The sequence below is a fragment of the Ips typographus genome, linkage group LG6, assembly GCF_016097725.1.
Source record: "Ips typographus isolate SLU linkage group LG6, UJ_Ityp_2.0, whole genome shotgun sequence".
Classification (NCBI taxonomy): Eukaryota; Metazoa; Arthropoda; class Insecta; order Coleoptera; family Curculionidae; genus Ips; species Ips typographus.
The window spans coordinates 5,692,267-5,708,152 of NC_138427.1; the positions used below are offsets into that span (position 1 = coordinate 5,692,267).

Below are 15,886 nucleotides of genomic sequence, written 5' to 3' on the forward strand. Positions count from 1 at the left end.
GTTTTTATATTCATTTATCTTTCTACAGGAGGTCTAATCAATTCAAGACTAGAACATATTTTGATTCACTCTTTAAAACTGTATGTCCATAACGACCATAACAAAACTTTGGACCATAGTTTCTATAGCAAACTTGCTTTATTTTTTGAAGCTCTGAAATATGACGCATTTATTGTGGAAAACCATGTATAGAAGAGTTTGGACGTTTTTGTAATTTTAGATGGTTGAATTCAGTGTATAGTGCCACCATATTGGAAATTGAGGACTAATACTTTCTAGATGTTTACACATAGTTAGGTTGATATCCATATATTTTAAGTAACCTGAAATACCTCCAAGATTTGGAACCGCATGTACCTATAATAAAAATCCACCTACAAGGCAAAGTATCATTAAGATTGCTCCTTAATTCCCTTCCTTAAATAACCTGTGTAACAGATAAAAAGTCAAACATTTAAAAGTAATATATTTAATTTATTATATAGTAATATAGAAATATGTAGTTTAGAATAAGTAAAAAATTACAAAATAGTTTTCATTTCAGGGCCTGACTGTATTATGAATCCAAGGAACATAATTAGCAACTCTAGTATAAACACCAGGATATCCTGCAGTTCCACATGGGATGGGGCCAAATGACACCACTCCCTCAAGCATGAATCTGGTTCTGTCAGTAGGCAAATTTCTCATCAATGGACCGCCACTGTCACCTGTTTTTGATATCATTTTAGTATAGTAAATTTACATTTTTAGAGTATACCTGTGCAGGAGTCTTTTCCATCTTCACCACCAGCACATAACTGACTCCTTTTAAGTGAGACACCTGCTCTGCCTAAGATTTTAGCGCATTGTTCAAAATCAGTTTTAGGCACTGATAGCTTCAGCTTTACATCGCTGTTTCTGCCTTTTTCAGTTTTACCCCAACCAGCAACAATTAATTGTTCACCTGTGGCTGCCTCATAGCTAGGTTCAGGCAAGCAGATTGGTTGAACAAAGTCTGAAAACAGTCAAAATCACTTTACATTTTTCAATTTTCAATTGTTTATACCTGTATATTGTACTTTTCTTTCCAATCGAACTAATGCTATATCATATAACTTATTATTGAATCCTTTATAGCTTGGATGTGGAATCAACTCCTCAATACCTACGTTAACCTCAGGCCGATTACAATAGCTCTGACCACTCTGATAAAAGCAGTCTTGTCTTGGACTGGTGATGTTATACTCGCCAAATCGAATGTTTATACTACAATTATAAGATTTTAGACTGACGAATTTACTTAGAATTTCAGTGTGGGTACGGTTGTCCAACTTCTTTTAAAATTGCTCCAGTTATACAATGCGCAGCTGTGAGTATGTAGCGGCTATTGATGAGGGATCCTGCGCAAGCTATGGGGCGTTCACCGTTTGGTTGTAAGTATTGTATAACGGCCATCCAAGGAAACTCGTCCAATGCAGTGTTTTCGCCATTGAAAATTCGATCAGTAGACTAAAAATAAGCTCTAAGAGCAACTTAAATAAATTCTAAAAGATTTATAGTTATTAACGATACAAGGCCGATAACGGGTAAATAACCAGCGAGGTTCATAATAAACCGAATGCGTTAATTAGGTTTTCATCACAATGTAAAGGCTTCTTTTTAAAAAATTTAATTACCCGCCATTTTATTAAAAGTTGTTGTTTGAAAATTGCGTGTTTTGTGTCAAGACTTCGTCCAATACAAACGTATCTGTGGGAATGTACAGGAAGATCAGAAAAGCGTTACAAATATAACTAAAACGGACTAATTTTTGAATTTAAAGTTTTTTTTAATCAATTGAAATTTTTACCTTTTTGTACTAGACCACCATGTATAGAATATTTTGATGTAATTTACTAATCTTTATGACCTGAAAAGTGTCTTGAAAAAGCTGTTAAAATAGATCAACTTAGACAGATTCTGCTTGCCAAAATCTACATAGTGATCTAAACATTGTAATGCCAAATGTTTGCAGTTTTTAGGATATTTATGTTCAATCTTGTCCTGACAATGTAAGTGTGTCCTTCAATGTCACAAAACTGATTTTTTTCTAAATCTATGTCTAATTGACAGTATATTCAAAACACTTCAAAACACACACTGATTCTTTAGAATGATTCTCATTCCACTATTCGGTTTTTTTTTCTAGTTGTTTTGCATTGTGGCAACTTTTAGATACATTAAATAAATTACCTGCCATCCACATTCATTTTTGCTTGGTAGAGATGGATTGGGCCTGTAATTTTCATCAGTTACATCAACACTCGCGGCTACTTTATTAAAACCCGATCCACAGCAAACCAAAGGTATCCCGGTATAGGTAAAACCACATCTAAAATATAATTTACGTTTATATTAGAAACACCATATACCTGTACAAAATGACAAAATGAATCAATTCAATTATTTGCATTTGCATGTTTGTATAAACAAGATTCTATTTTGATTTCAAGCTTCTAATATTAGATAAAATTCTGAATCACCTTGAATAAAAATACAAAGAAATACTTACTTGGAAGATATTAAAAAATTAGTTTGTTCTTGAGTTCTAGTAGGGAATCGAAGTAAAGTCATTAGCGAGTCACACTGGTAGACACTAATGCATTTTGCAGACTCTCCTGAAGGAGTTCTACAAAATCCTCCAAAGTTTTCTATTGCCAAATACCATAACATTAAAAAGCTGTAATAATCAAATAGAGGTAGGTACGTACGGGAATGGACCCTTGACAAAAACAATCCACATAACCAAAACACGTAAACCGAAATCATTTTCCTTGGTACCCCTACTGACCTCCTCGAATTCTGCTACTGTAATGAGCCAGAATGCAGCCACTTCGTTACAAAGTGTCCTTTTTTATCACACAAAAACCGGTATTCCCTAAATTTTTACTACTCTAAATAAAGATAATTTCACAATTTTAAATAAAGATAATGACACATCAGCCTTCGGTTAATCCATTTCGTCGAAAGAACATTTGAAAAGTCAACGGTTGTTTGATAAGTGGGGTTTAATGTTTTAATCTTTTGTTCTGCAATTTATTTTTAAACTATAGGGTTTTCCGATTTGCTTCAGTTTTTATATACAGGGTGTCCCACGACGAAAGACCTCGATTGATATTGGAAAAAGTATAAATAGGAGAGTTTTGAAAATTTGGTAGGATACTGATGTGGGCATGCCCAATCCAACTAAAATATTTTCAAGATGGTTGCACTTCCGCTTATACCGGAAGTCGATCACAACTTTCTTATTTTAAATAGAACACCCTATATATTATTACATATTTGGATTCCTCACAAAATTCTGACCAACTTTTGTATAGAATGCCCTATGCCTATCTCTAGCCGTTTTCGAAATATTTGATGTTTTTCCAAAAAAGTGACAGTTGCAACGCTCAACATATTTTTGTACTATGTTAAAACCGTATTTCATTTTGCAATGAAACTTTGGGTTATTGTAAATAAAGGATCGTTTTATTAAACTGAGGGTGCGTAATGACTCATTTGTATACAGGGTCGTCAAAAAAAAAATCATAAAGTTGCCACTAAAAAAAATGAAAAATCTCAAGTTTTTTAAATAGAAACCCACATTTTTTATGACGGAATCATTTTGAGCATTAAAAATTACTATAAGTTTCAATTTACTTGCCTATACCTAAATCCAACCCATTTCGTTTTATTTGAGAATAAACATTTTTTTATTAGGCTGCATGGTTGGGATTAGCTGGTACTCTAGTTAGCCATGCTTTTGACACACGGTGATATTGGAGAACTGCAAAGCATGTTATGTTGAGCGTTGCAACTGTCACTTTTTTGGAAAAACATCAAATATTTCGAAAACGGCTAGAGATAGGAATAGGGCATTGTACACAAATATTGGTTAGAAATTGCAATTTCTACATTGGTATTATTAAGGATTGGTTTTGTTTTAATAGCTTTTATCTTCACAGATCCCGTATTCTTAAAATTTTCAATTATTTGCTTGACAGCTTTTCGTGATGGCTTTGGTTTTTCTGGATAACGAGCGGCAAATACCTCACACGTTCTACTCACAACTTTATCACATTCTCCGCAAATAATAAACAGATTTAAGTAATCTTGGTTTGAATAACGTAACCGCGACGGCATATTTGCAGTTGTCAAAACACTCAAAACTAGTGTTATTAACATGCTCTGCAGGTCTCCAATATCACCGTGTGTCAAAAGCATAACCAACTAGAGTACCAGCTAATCCCAACCATGCAGCCTAATAAAAAAAAGGTTAATTCTCAAATAAAACGAAATGGGTTGGATTTAGGTATAGGCAAGTAAATTGAAACTTATAGTAATTTTTAATGCTCAAAATGATTCCGTCATAAAAAATGGGGGTTTCCATTTAAAAAACTTGAGATTTTTCATTTTTTTTAGTGGCAAGTTTATGATTTTTTTTTGACGACCCTGTATACAAATGAGTCATTACGCACCCTCAGTTTAATAAAACGATCCTTTATTAACAATAACCCAAAGTTTCATTGCAAAATGAAATACGGTTTTAACATAGTACAAAAATATGTTGAGCGTTGCAACTGTCACTTTTTTGGAAAAACATCAAATATTTCGAAAACGGCTAGAGATAGGCATAGGGCATTCTATACAAAAGTTGGTCAGAATTTTGTGAGGAATCCAAATATGTAATAATATATAGGGTGTTCTATTTAAAATAAGAAAGTTGTAATCGACTTCCGGTATAAGCGGAAGTGCAACCATCTTGAAAATATTTTAGTTGGATTGGGCATGCCCACTTCAGTATCCTACCAAATTTTCAAAACTCTCCTATTTATACTTTTTCCAATATCAATCGAGGTCTTTCGTCGTGGGACACCCTGTATATATATATACAGTGTGACCCATTTAGAATGGAAACACCCCTATAAAATTTTAGGTTATTAACCGATTTCAATGATTTTTTTTTTGAAATAATTAGTAATGAAATGTCTATTACGGGAGAAAATTTTAAATATTTATTTCAGTTTTCAGGTCATATTACGATACTTTTTCTTGATAGAAAATGGAGAATTTTTATTAGCGATTTTTTTATTGAAAAAATTACTACGCCACTGGATCTATAGTGCTTTCAAATAGCTGTGACCAAATTTTTTGATTTTTTTTTTTTGATTTTTTTTTTTTGATTTTTTTTTTTTTTATTTTTTTTTTTTTTTTTAGACATTAATCAATTAATAATTAATAATAAACAAGTAAATAGTAACACCATTTCTATGGCAACAGTTGATGCAGGGTGTTCTTTTGTGACCGTTAGCTTAGAGGATTTTTGACTTTTAATTTGTCATAACTTTGTTATTAATGAATGGATTTTCATGAAATTTTGGTCACAGCTATTTGAAAGCACTATAGATCCAGTGGCGTAGTAATTTTTTCCATAAAAAAATCGCTAATAAAAATTCTCCATTTTCTATCAAGAAAAAGTATCGTAATATGACCTGAAAACTGAAATAAATATTTAAAATTTTCTCCCGTAATAGACATTTCATTCCTAATTATTTCAAAAAAAAAATTATTGAAATCGGTTAATAACCTAAAATTTTATAGGGGTGTTTCCATTCTAAATGGGTCACACTGTATACCATACAATCTTTATTCTCCAAAAGAAAAGGCTATCGGCCCTAGTGGCCTTGCTGCCCATAGTAATAACAGCATTTAGAGATTAATAATATACACTATTTATAAGCTATCTATATGTATGTACAATTTCAATAATACAATACTTATATCTAGAATTAATGTATGTCTTGGTAGTGTTCTGTCAAAGTTGTGTTTGGCGTCAGGTAACGTGAGGTTCGGGTCTGTCGGGTGAGGCATAACTTATTAATTATTGTCCAGTTGTCTTTTTTGTTTTTCCATTTTGTTTGTATTTTTTTATGTCGGTCCGTTATTTTAATTAAGTTAGTCCATTCATACAGTAGGTCATTAGATGGGTTGAAAAGAGGAATTTCTGGGTGCCGAATTTTTGTAATTAGTCTCAAGGTGATTTGTTCTGTCGTTTGAATGTATTTTTTGGTTTTGTCGTTTGCGTTTGCTAGTATTATGTTACCATAGTCCAGTAAAGGTCTGCAGATGGACTTATAAATTTTTGTAGCTGTATGTGTACCAATTCCGGCTTGTTTGTAAGTAAGTCCTCTGAAGTATTTTGCTCTTTTAGTAATGTTAACCCTAATATTTCGTAAGTGTTTAGTAAATTTCATTTTTGAGTCCAATATCATACCTAAGTACTTAACGAAGTAACTTGGACTAGTCGTCGGTTTGGCAAGAGAAGTTGGTTTTTTGTGGGATTAGGAGTCAGTCTCCACTTGTAGAACCATTCCTTGTAGAACCATAGTTTTGTTTGTAAGTAATTGTAGTTTACTTGTCGCGTTTTTAGTCGTCTTGTCATGTACAATCAAAGCAGTATCGTCAGCGTATTGTCCAGAGTTGTCAAACGTAAGTTCGTCTTTTTGATTGTGATTGTAAATGTCATGACAGTAGATATTATACAATAGAGGGGACAGCGGCGAGCCCTGAAGAAGGCCCTGTTCAGGGGAGAAGGAAAGGACAAAGTGTCGTTGATGCGGATTTCTAAAAGGTTGTCATTGAGAAGGTTTCTAATGGTATATAGTAGGTATTGCCGAGTTCGTAAAGTCTAAAAAGCATACCCTTGTGCCAGATGCTATCAAAAGCCTTATTTATGTCCATCAGTAAAGTAGCTGTTCGTCTGTCATTTAGGTGAGTAGTTTGTATATTGTTTGTTATCACAAATAGGGGATGAATTGTCGAGTTTTTGTTTTTAAATCCAAATGGGCCTGTCCCACAATTTTTTTTTATTTCATAACTACAAAGACGAATTGAAAATATTATACCCGTATTTTTTGGTTTTCAAAAATATTAAGTCTAAATAGAAAAAAAAATGATGATAAAAACTACATTAATCTCATGTTTTAAATGCCCGCCGCCGGTGACGTACTACACTATCAACCAATCAGCGACAAGAAGTGAAACAGTTGGCGTGCAACAGCCAATAAAATCGCCCAGAATTACGTACGTCACATGCGCGCCAAAACAGATCTTTTAAATTTAATGGACAAATTCAAACTAATGTAGGAACATTTACGACCATAATTTTTTCTTCAAGAATATGAAAAATTAGTTTTTTGATCCTATTCTTTCGATTCCAGTCATTAAAACAAAAATTTATGATATGTGGGATAGGCTGGTGTTCGGGTTCAGTTTTTATTTCTTACGTTACGTTAGTATTTTTGTAGTGTAAAAAAATCTAACTAACTAAACTAATTTTTATTAAAAGTATTTATTAAACGTATTTGTAAAATACATCACTAAATTATTTCAACAACTTTTTTTTTCTTTTTATTTTTCCGGATTTTAGGTGATTTAGTGGTGATATCCAGAATTTGAAGTTTAATCCAATTCAGGTGATAGGGAATGCTGGTGTACACTCCAGGCCAGTGTTCCATTCCGCATCCAACACCATAACTCACAAGTCCAGCAGCAAAGTAATGAGTACCTAAAAAAAATAGATTTTTAATAAATAAATCATAAAAGTTGTAATTTTCAGCAAACCGTTGGTTCTCATCAAAGGACCTCCAGAATCTCCATTGCAACTATCTTTCAGTTTTTCCCCTCCTGCGCATATTTGGGACTCGTTGATATCTAGTCCTAAGAATGAGGCAAATCTTTCCTTGCAGTCTTTTTTATCAAAAGCTTTAAGGTCTACTCTCAGCTTGATAGTACTAGTTTCCTCTGTAAAAATTAGTTGAGACGAGTTACTCATTTTCTTTGTTCTTCTTGGCAAAAAATTGGAATTTTACACTAGTATCAACTGAATTCAGAATCGTTTAAACTACCAGCATCTAATTAGATTATTACTAACTAATATCTAAAATGAATTTCTTTGGTTTATTAGCATTTTTAAGTACCATTTAAAATAGATATTAGCAAATTAAAAACAAATGTATTCCGAAAACCAGCTTACACTAACCGATATTCAAATTTCAAATCCACTAATCTAATAATGACTAAGAAAGGTATAAGTATAGACAATTTTCTATGGAAATTAATTTAGTTAAACATGTATTAACCATTAAATAATTTAGAACCAAAAAGATAGTTGTGCCATATACAGGGTGCCTCAAATTCGTGGGTAAGTATAGTGATTTTGAAAACGGTAAGAGATTTCTCTTTCATAGTTGGTTAAATGGCGAAACTGGGCAACTTGAAGTTAAAAAAAATAGTTTTCAAAATTTCGGATATCTCTGGAAGTAATAGAAGTTTTTGAAGTTTTAAGACTGCATATTATTAAGCTCCAAATAGCGTAACTTTGCCACGATTTAACCAACTTTGTGTCTTACCATTAATTTTTGAGATTCCCAAACTTACACACTAGTTTATGGCACCCTGGATTAAATACATGCATATTTGACTTATTTGACTATTTAAAACTATGTTTAGTTAATGTTTTCTATGTTTTTTTCCGATTTCTTTAGTTTGTTGTCTAATAAAAATTAATTTTTTAATAGTTGTTTTATCTTAGATTTTGCTGCAAAATTGACTTTCAGTGCAGTTTTCTCCACATATAACTCTTTTGGTGTGGACTTATTATATTACTTATTTTAAAACACAACAAAAGCGACTTTCTGATATAAGATTTGATAAACGAGATTGTATTGTTAAGATCCATATTTGCTTTGCATTAATGAAAAAGTATTTTCCTCTTTGAGTAATGTTAACAAGCCTTGCTTGGAAGAAAGAAGAAGTTTTTAAAAAAAATGTATTAACAGATAACCTTTTTCGGTTTTTCCCCAGCCACTAATGTAATACTTTCTTACATTCGGGTCATCTTCCTCTGGTAAACATATGGGACGAACAAAATCTGGAAAAATGCAAATAAATAAAAGTAAACAATTTCTAATTACCTTACACTTACCTGTAACTCGGACTGCTTTGTTCAAGTATAGTAAACCTATATCATTGTGATGGTTTTTAGATTTTGCGGAATAATTGCCGTGTACTATTGTTTTGTTTATTCGACTTATTTGTGGTGGGTCCGCACATTTAGTACCACCGGCTGAACAATCTATTTTTGATGTAACGTTGTGCTCTCCAAGTAGTACTGAATATCTGTTTTTAGTTGATTAATAATGTCATAGAATCAAGAAAATGTATACATACGGTAGTCCTCTGATATCAGTGAATTCAGATTGAATACAATGAGCTGCAGTGACTACATACTTCGGATGAATTAAAAACCCAGCGCAACCGTAATTTTTCTGCCCATATTTATTTTTGTGAATCATTCTCACCATCCAAGGATATTCCCCAATAACTGCCTCAGTACCACCATAAATTCTTGGTCGAAAAATTGGATTTTGTTTGCCACACTCTTGGGGTAACAATGGATAATCAAATATTACTTTGGGACTGCTTTCAACTGTAAAAAAGTTTTTTTTTAACACTGAACCAAAAATAACCATTCCACACGAACCTGTGTTATCAAAATCACTGCGATTCCTAAAATTGTTATATTTTCCACAACACACCTTAAAATCCTTTGGATTTTCATTTTTCGGGCCGCATTTCGAAGCTTCAACGAATTCTGAGTATTTCTTTTTGTTTTTGACTTTTTCTAAGGTTTCGCATTTTGAAATTTCTATACAGAGGGTCACTTCGTGGTTTGGTGTTTCACACGGTGTTGCAAATCCTGAAAAAAAACTAGACTAACTGCTTCTACATGCTTCAACGAATAATCTGGAGTAAGTTTATATGAATAGTGAGGTGCAAGGTGTAAATTATTAAAAAATTATCGAAATCATGTAATTAAAATCTCTATGTAGGTATATGATGAGCACCTTATAGACCTATCCCACTAAGTAAAAAAATAGTTTTATCATTAATAATAGTGCACAAATATAATATTATTTAAATTCAACAAAAAATCCCATTACAACAATTTCCCCTTCTTTATGAATCACCCTGTAGGTATAGTAATTTGGTAATGGTTGTTCATAATTGCTTTTTTCAGTTTGATGAAAGGTATTTTCTTAATTTTTCAGTAAGTCAGTTTTTTTAAATAAATTTAAAATGTATTTTAATATTTTTTACCTTTTTCTACAACTAAAATGTTATAGGTAAACTTTTAATAGTCTCTGTAAGAGTTTGAGTACATCTTTTTTTTTAAAAACTCTGTGACAGGAATAGTCACAATTGGTGTAATAATTTTGCAATACCCTGTAAGTCTAAGCTGTCACATTTCCAACCACTTAACCTACATATTTTATACTGTAAGTAGATAAATGTTCAGTTTGTTGTAAATTCTGGACGGTGTGGTACTATTTTGTCACATTTAACTGCAGCTGAAGAAAATACAAAGACCAATTAACTAAGAATCAGTATTCTTAACATCTAGAAAGCAAAAATAGCACACAAAATTTCCCAATCAGTTGTTTATATAATGACGTAGGAAAGATTATAACTATAATTGAAATTAAATGGACTGAAAAGTACCTAATAAAAAATCCATTCCAATTAAAACTTGAACTTACTCATATATTCCGTAAGTTTGAAAGTTTCTATCGAAATGTCTGTGACGGAAGTGATGGTTGTGGCTTCAACTTCCGGTTCAGAACTGTCTTCTAACCCAACACAAACTCCAGTGCAATTATAGGGTTCAGCATAGGACTTAGTGACCAAACAAAGCACCAAAACCCACTTAAACACGTCACATTCTAACAACCACTTTCTAGTTTGCATTTTTCGTTGAACTAAATAGTACAATGCAAAATATTATGGCTCAACGTTTAATCATCACTTTGACCTCTCAACTATTTATCTTAAGTTTGTCTGACTGTTGTGTGACTTACTTACAAATAATCGAAGATTGTGAAAATTCACGTTATTGACGCCACATGCATTTCTTATCAAATTAGCCCTTTAAAACGTGGGGAAACTACGGAAGAAAATTTAAAATTCCAGCTGTATTATACGTTCAAGCATTTATCGAGTCAACAATTGGCCGTTTAGTATGCGACATGCGATTTTTATGATCGAGATTTCCAAATATTCGATATTGAATGGAATTAGGGTCTTATTGTTGCCACGCTCCCTCATTAAATGCTTTTTTTGTAATGCATTTTGTGTAATAGCGGTAGTGGTGCTGAATACCAAATTCCAGTCGAACTTTCCATCCTGTGCAGTCTATTTGCTCCCATTTAAGTTCTGTTTGCCAGAAGCAAAAAATACCCCTTTTTTGAACGTCCCTTTAAAAACGACATACGCAAACCCTACTTGTATTACAAAATGTTTACATTGGAAGTCCAGATTGAGAGTATAATGGCGTATTGAAAAGTATAATGTTTGTTGGGCTGCAACGGACATGTTATCGGGGGATTTTACAGAAATATGATTGAGTTGAAATAAGGTCATAAAAGAGGAATAATGATAATTGTGGGAAAATACGTAAAGTTTGGGCCAAGGGAATAGTTCAGGCAAATTAACATATTTTAAAGCAAAAAAAATTGTAAACTAAATAAGAACAATAAAGAGATGGTCTAGGAAAATAGAGTAAACGAAAAAATAAATAAAATGCGAACGTTTTTACAGAAAATAGAATTTTCGTTCTGGTCACTTTTATACATAACATAAGCGTTTTCAAGACTTTTTTCTAATGAATTTATTTCTTCAGAAAAGTCGTACAAAGTTCTACAACCCCACATTTGTTTTCGTTTCTACTTTTTGTTAAAATAATAAAAAGATATAATTTCCATTTAAAAACGTGTTCAAACATTTAAACAACTCGATAAATGACTCGATAAATTAAAATTGATTTGTGCCATAATGAAACACAAAAGAAACATTGTTTTTTAATGTTTTCCTTAGAAATTTTAAAGTTATGTCAGAAAATTGATTTTTATACAATTTATAGAATATAATATAGGTACAGAGTTTTTTTTGATTCGCCTGGACTATAAGGAATATGCAAGAATTGAACCTAAATAATCGTAAACCACCAATTTTAGAATTGTCTAGTATTTCAGGTCTGTATCAAGGAACAAATGTAATATTGTATATGTATAGGTTTATTTATTTATCTACAACAGTTACATAATATCGTAATTTCGCACTATTCTCAGTGTCATAATGACGTTTATTACCGCACTAGTGCTTTTTTGAATCTATTACCGCACTAGTGCGTTAATAATCGGTGAACAATTTGTTTGTACATCTGGAGTTCTGTTGCCTCCACTATCTTGCTTCTTGTTAATATTAATATTAAAAGTAACTTTTAGTTAGATATTTTTTAATTAAAAAACATGACATACAATTACATGAAAACTCAATTATTATTAGGATAAATATTAATGTTAAACTCTTTACAATTGGATAAATTAATGCCATATGTTGACATGCCTAACAAGTTGCTGAAAATATTTTTATTTATTTTTTTAATTTTTTTAATTTGTATTTTTTTTATTTTTTTTTTCAATTAATTATTAAAATAATAATCGTTGTAGATAAAATGTTGTACGTAACACGTAGGATATGTTATTAACGCACTGTGTGATTACACGACTTGGCCTGCGGCCTCGTCGTGCAAATTTTCACATGCGTGCGTTAATAACATTCATATCCTACTTGTTACGTAAATAACTATTATGTATTACTAACTCACATAATATCCCATATACAGCTGGTGGATTTTAATTATAAAAATCCGTATTTTTTTCGTAATGGAAGTTTTTGCTACTATATTATGGATTAGTCCATCCATTACAACTGTGACTAGTTTGTTATTACAATGTTTATCAACCGTTTTGAGTTCAAAAGTCTGACCAACATCACGATTATCCAAAATGCTGTTTTCTTTACCTACCTATCAATCAACAAGCCTAATTTTGTTTAAGAAATACTAAATTTTGCACTTTACAAATATAAATAAACCGGCCCTCTTATGTATGATAAAACCAGCTTTTTTGCGTATATGTCTATTTATTTATCGTTACGAAGCAGACATTGCAGACGTGATGTTCCGGTTTGCAACAGATAGCAGGAAATATGTTCCTGCTGCTAAAGTGATATCCGGCTGTTCGGACTTGTGACAGCACGAATTCAATAATACAAGCTTTACGAATATGATACATCCCACAAACAATAGACTTTTTATACAGTCAGAGTAAATGGAAAACGTTTTTTTTTTAGGAAGCACTGATCGATTTTAGTCTGGATATCATTACAGGATAACTACCTAAGGTTGTTTCGTTATAAAAGCCCTCTTTATATTCGCATATAAAAGAACGACCTGATAAAATAGAAATATAGATAAAGACGTTCTATCTATACTTTTCAATTTTGCTGCACCCCAGCCGGATAGAGCTGTAAAATTTTATAAGGTTAAGGTTTTTTAATTTAATAAGGTTTTTTTTTGAACGCCCTGATTCTGTTCGTAATACGACTTTTGACGGTTTTCCCTGCAGTTTTGTCAAGGAAGGGGAAAACGGTTTGACACTAAAAGACTTTATGAAGAGGGCAATTTTCATAAACAGCGTTTATCTAAATGGTTAAACCAGAAATGAAAACGTTTTGCCTACCAAGTGAGATGTTCAATCAAGCAGTAGTGGTACAAAAACTCTGCCACATCAAAATCGCCCTACAAAAATATTTCAATTAAACTACTAATCAAATTAATGCATCCTACCGATAAATCCACCAAACGCATTTCCATGCCAATGGTGCTGAAATGAATCTTAACCATCACGTTGCCATGTCCTACATAATTTACTCTCTTCAATGTCACGAAATACTACACAGGTAAACTAAAATGTTAGTATTGGCAACGTTGGGTGACTTGTTAAGGCACTAAATACAGAGCCTGTCTTCACCGTATTTCTGCCCTATTAATTAGAGGGGCTGAAGATCCGATTAAATCTTGGCTTTAATTAAGACAGTTTGAAATCAATCAAGTGATTCCAGGAGAAGGATTTGTAAAGAATTCGACGCAATCGTGGAGGGTGAAACGACAAATTCTTGGGTTTTGTGGAAAACGGCGTTAATTTCACGATTTAAAGGACTATACAACTACACAATAAAACAACTTTTCATTACGTTAATTCGGGATTTAAAGGTTTTAATGGGAACGTACACGGGAAAGTGGAGTTTCAAAGCGGCGACCAAGCCAATCCTACGGAAAATGAAAATACTAGTTAGATTAACCCTTTTTATCTATACTTGCACTCCGTCCTAATCCCTTTTTAATTCCCTCGGGAAGAATAAATAGCAGAGGATTTGCAAAAATGCCATATTTTGCTGTTATCAAGGTCATTATCAAAATTACAGCTTTTGAAATCCCAGGTCCATTGTGTACACCAGGGGCGTGCATTATATTAACCGGAATGACCGAATTATAGACGTAATCTATGAGATTACGCTTTCAACCCTATAGCTATTGTACAACAGAAAATGTCATTATTAAACAGTTTAACAAGGATGAAAAAAGTTTTCCTAGCTGTTTACATAATTATTTTTCACTAAACTAATACGCAGAAGAGATTATTAATCTGATAGACACATATTCTGGTAGAATTAATCAATACAGTACAGTACAGAACAGGAATAATACCAAACGATTTTGTTGATTTTGTGGAAGTAATTATACGAATAACATTAGTAACATTTAACTAATTTTAAGTTTAATCAAACGGAAACCTTCGTACACATGTACTTAATTGTAACATTCCATTCTCGCCAATATTCGTTGGCAGGGAATGCGGCCTCAGATAGATGGGTCAGGCAAGACCCAGTCAGAGAGAGGAAGTCGCTACAAGTCCAGGAATTATCCCTTTCAGGAAGTTCCCAGAGTTGCATCGGCGTCCTCTGTCCTGGGAGAAGGATGTCCCCCCTGACGGAAGGACTCTTCTGGCGCTCTTCTTGTCCTCCATTTCTTCTTTCTTCGTCAGCTCGTCCATCAGAACTGTTCTCTGTTGGTCGATACGACTAAAAAGGATTTTAGTGTATGTCAACAAACGAATGCTTGCTATTAAAAGAATGGTTGCTAAAAATGCCAAGCATTCTTCTGACTATCGCACAATAAGCCTAATGTCACACATAAGATCCTGTTAAAAGTGATCCATAATAGAATATCCAGGAATCTTTATATAGATACACAACGATACACAATTTTGATTCCGGTAAAGCTTAGGGACAAGGAAAGTCACTGATTGCGCTCAATGTTCTGTCACAGAGATGCTTAGACATGAATCAATATCTACAAGTATGCTTTATAGACTACACTAAAGCTTTTGATAAAGTAAAACACAGATGATCTCAGAGACATCAGAATAATTTCAGAAGTACTATGGTCATAAAGCTGTAATACGAACAGAAAATGGTGTGACTTCTGAGATACGCGGACGACACAGCTATTTTAACTACACCTGAAGATCTACAGACGTTAATTAATAGAATAGTAACAAATTGTAAAGAATATGGACTCTCTGAACATAAGCAAACAAAATATATGCTGAGAGCAAAATCACCCCAAGACATACGTTTATATAGGTTATATGTACAGAATCACCCTATTTAACGAGTAAGAGAATACAAATCCATGCCAGAAGCATATTTGTAAGAATTAAGATAGTTTCCTGCTGTCGAGTGTACATACTGTGTGTTATCTGTACTATACTATAGGATGGAGGCATAAACTCTGAAGAAGATTGACATGAGTAGACTGGTCTTTAAAATATACTGGAGATTTCCTGGTTGGAGAACCAACGAGGGAGTGATGAGACGTATGCATAATAAGTGAAAAATAATTCCAACAATGCAGAGA

General features: G+C 32.8%; 1 protein-coding gene across 1 annotated transcript; it reads right to left on the reverse strand.

The window, feature by feature from the left end:
* Window positions 1–449: 449 nt before the first annotated feature.
* Window positions 450–10,861, reverse strand: LOC145730467 (transmembrane protease serine 9-like). The gene is made up of 15 exons (XM_081981684.1): window positions 10,605–10,861; window positions 9,548–9,763; window positions 9,235–9,493; window positions 8,990–9,183; window positions 8,849–8,935; window positions 7,627–7,806; window positions 7,384–7,570; window positions 7,331–7,334; window positions 2,733–2,826; window positions 2,534–2,672; window positions 2,215–2,353; window positions 1,304–1,491; window positions 1,049–1,248; window positions 761–997; window positions 450–710 (listed from the first exon to the last, which is right to left on the reverse strand). Exons 1-15 carry the CDS (start codon window positions 10,810–10,812, stop codon window positions 541–543), a joined length of 2,502 nt encoding a protein of 833 aa, XP_081837810.1. The 5' UTR covers window positions 10,813–10,861; the 3' UTR covers window positions 450–540.
* Between the last annotated feature and the right edge of the window lie 5,025 nt (window positions 10,862–15,886).

Bases quoted from the DNA above. Each gene is read 5' to 3' on its own strand.
- LOC145730467 (XM_081981684.1), bottom strand. From the start codon at position 10,812: ATGCAAACTAGAAAGTGGTTGTTAGAATGTGACGTGTTTAAGTGGGTT. The intron at 7,807-8,848 runs GTTATCTGTTAA...TAATTTTTACAG, and splicing joins CTGGGGAAAAACCGAAAAAG to AGGAAACTAGTACTATCAAG. The intron at 998-1,048 runs GTATAAACAATT...GACTGTTTTCAG, and splicing joins AAGAAAAGTACAATATACAG to ACTTTGTTCAACCAATCTGC.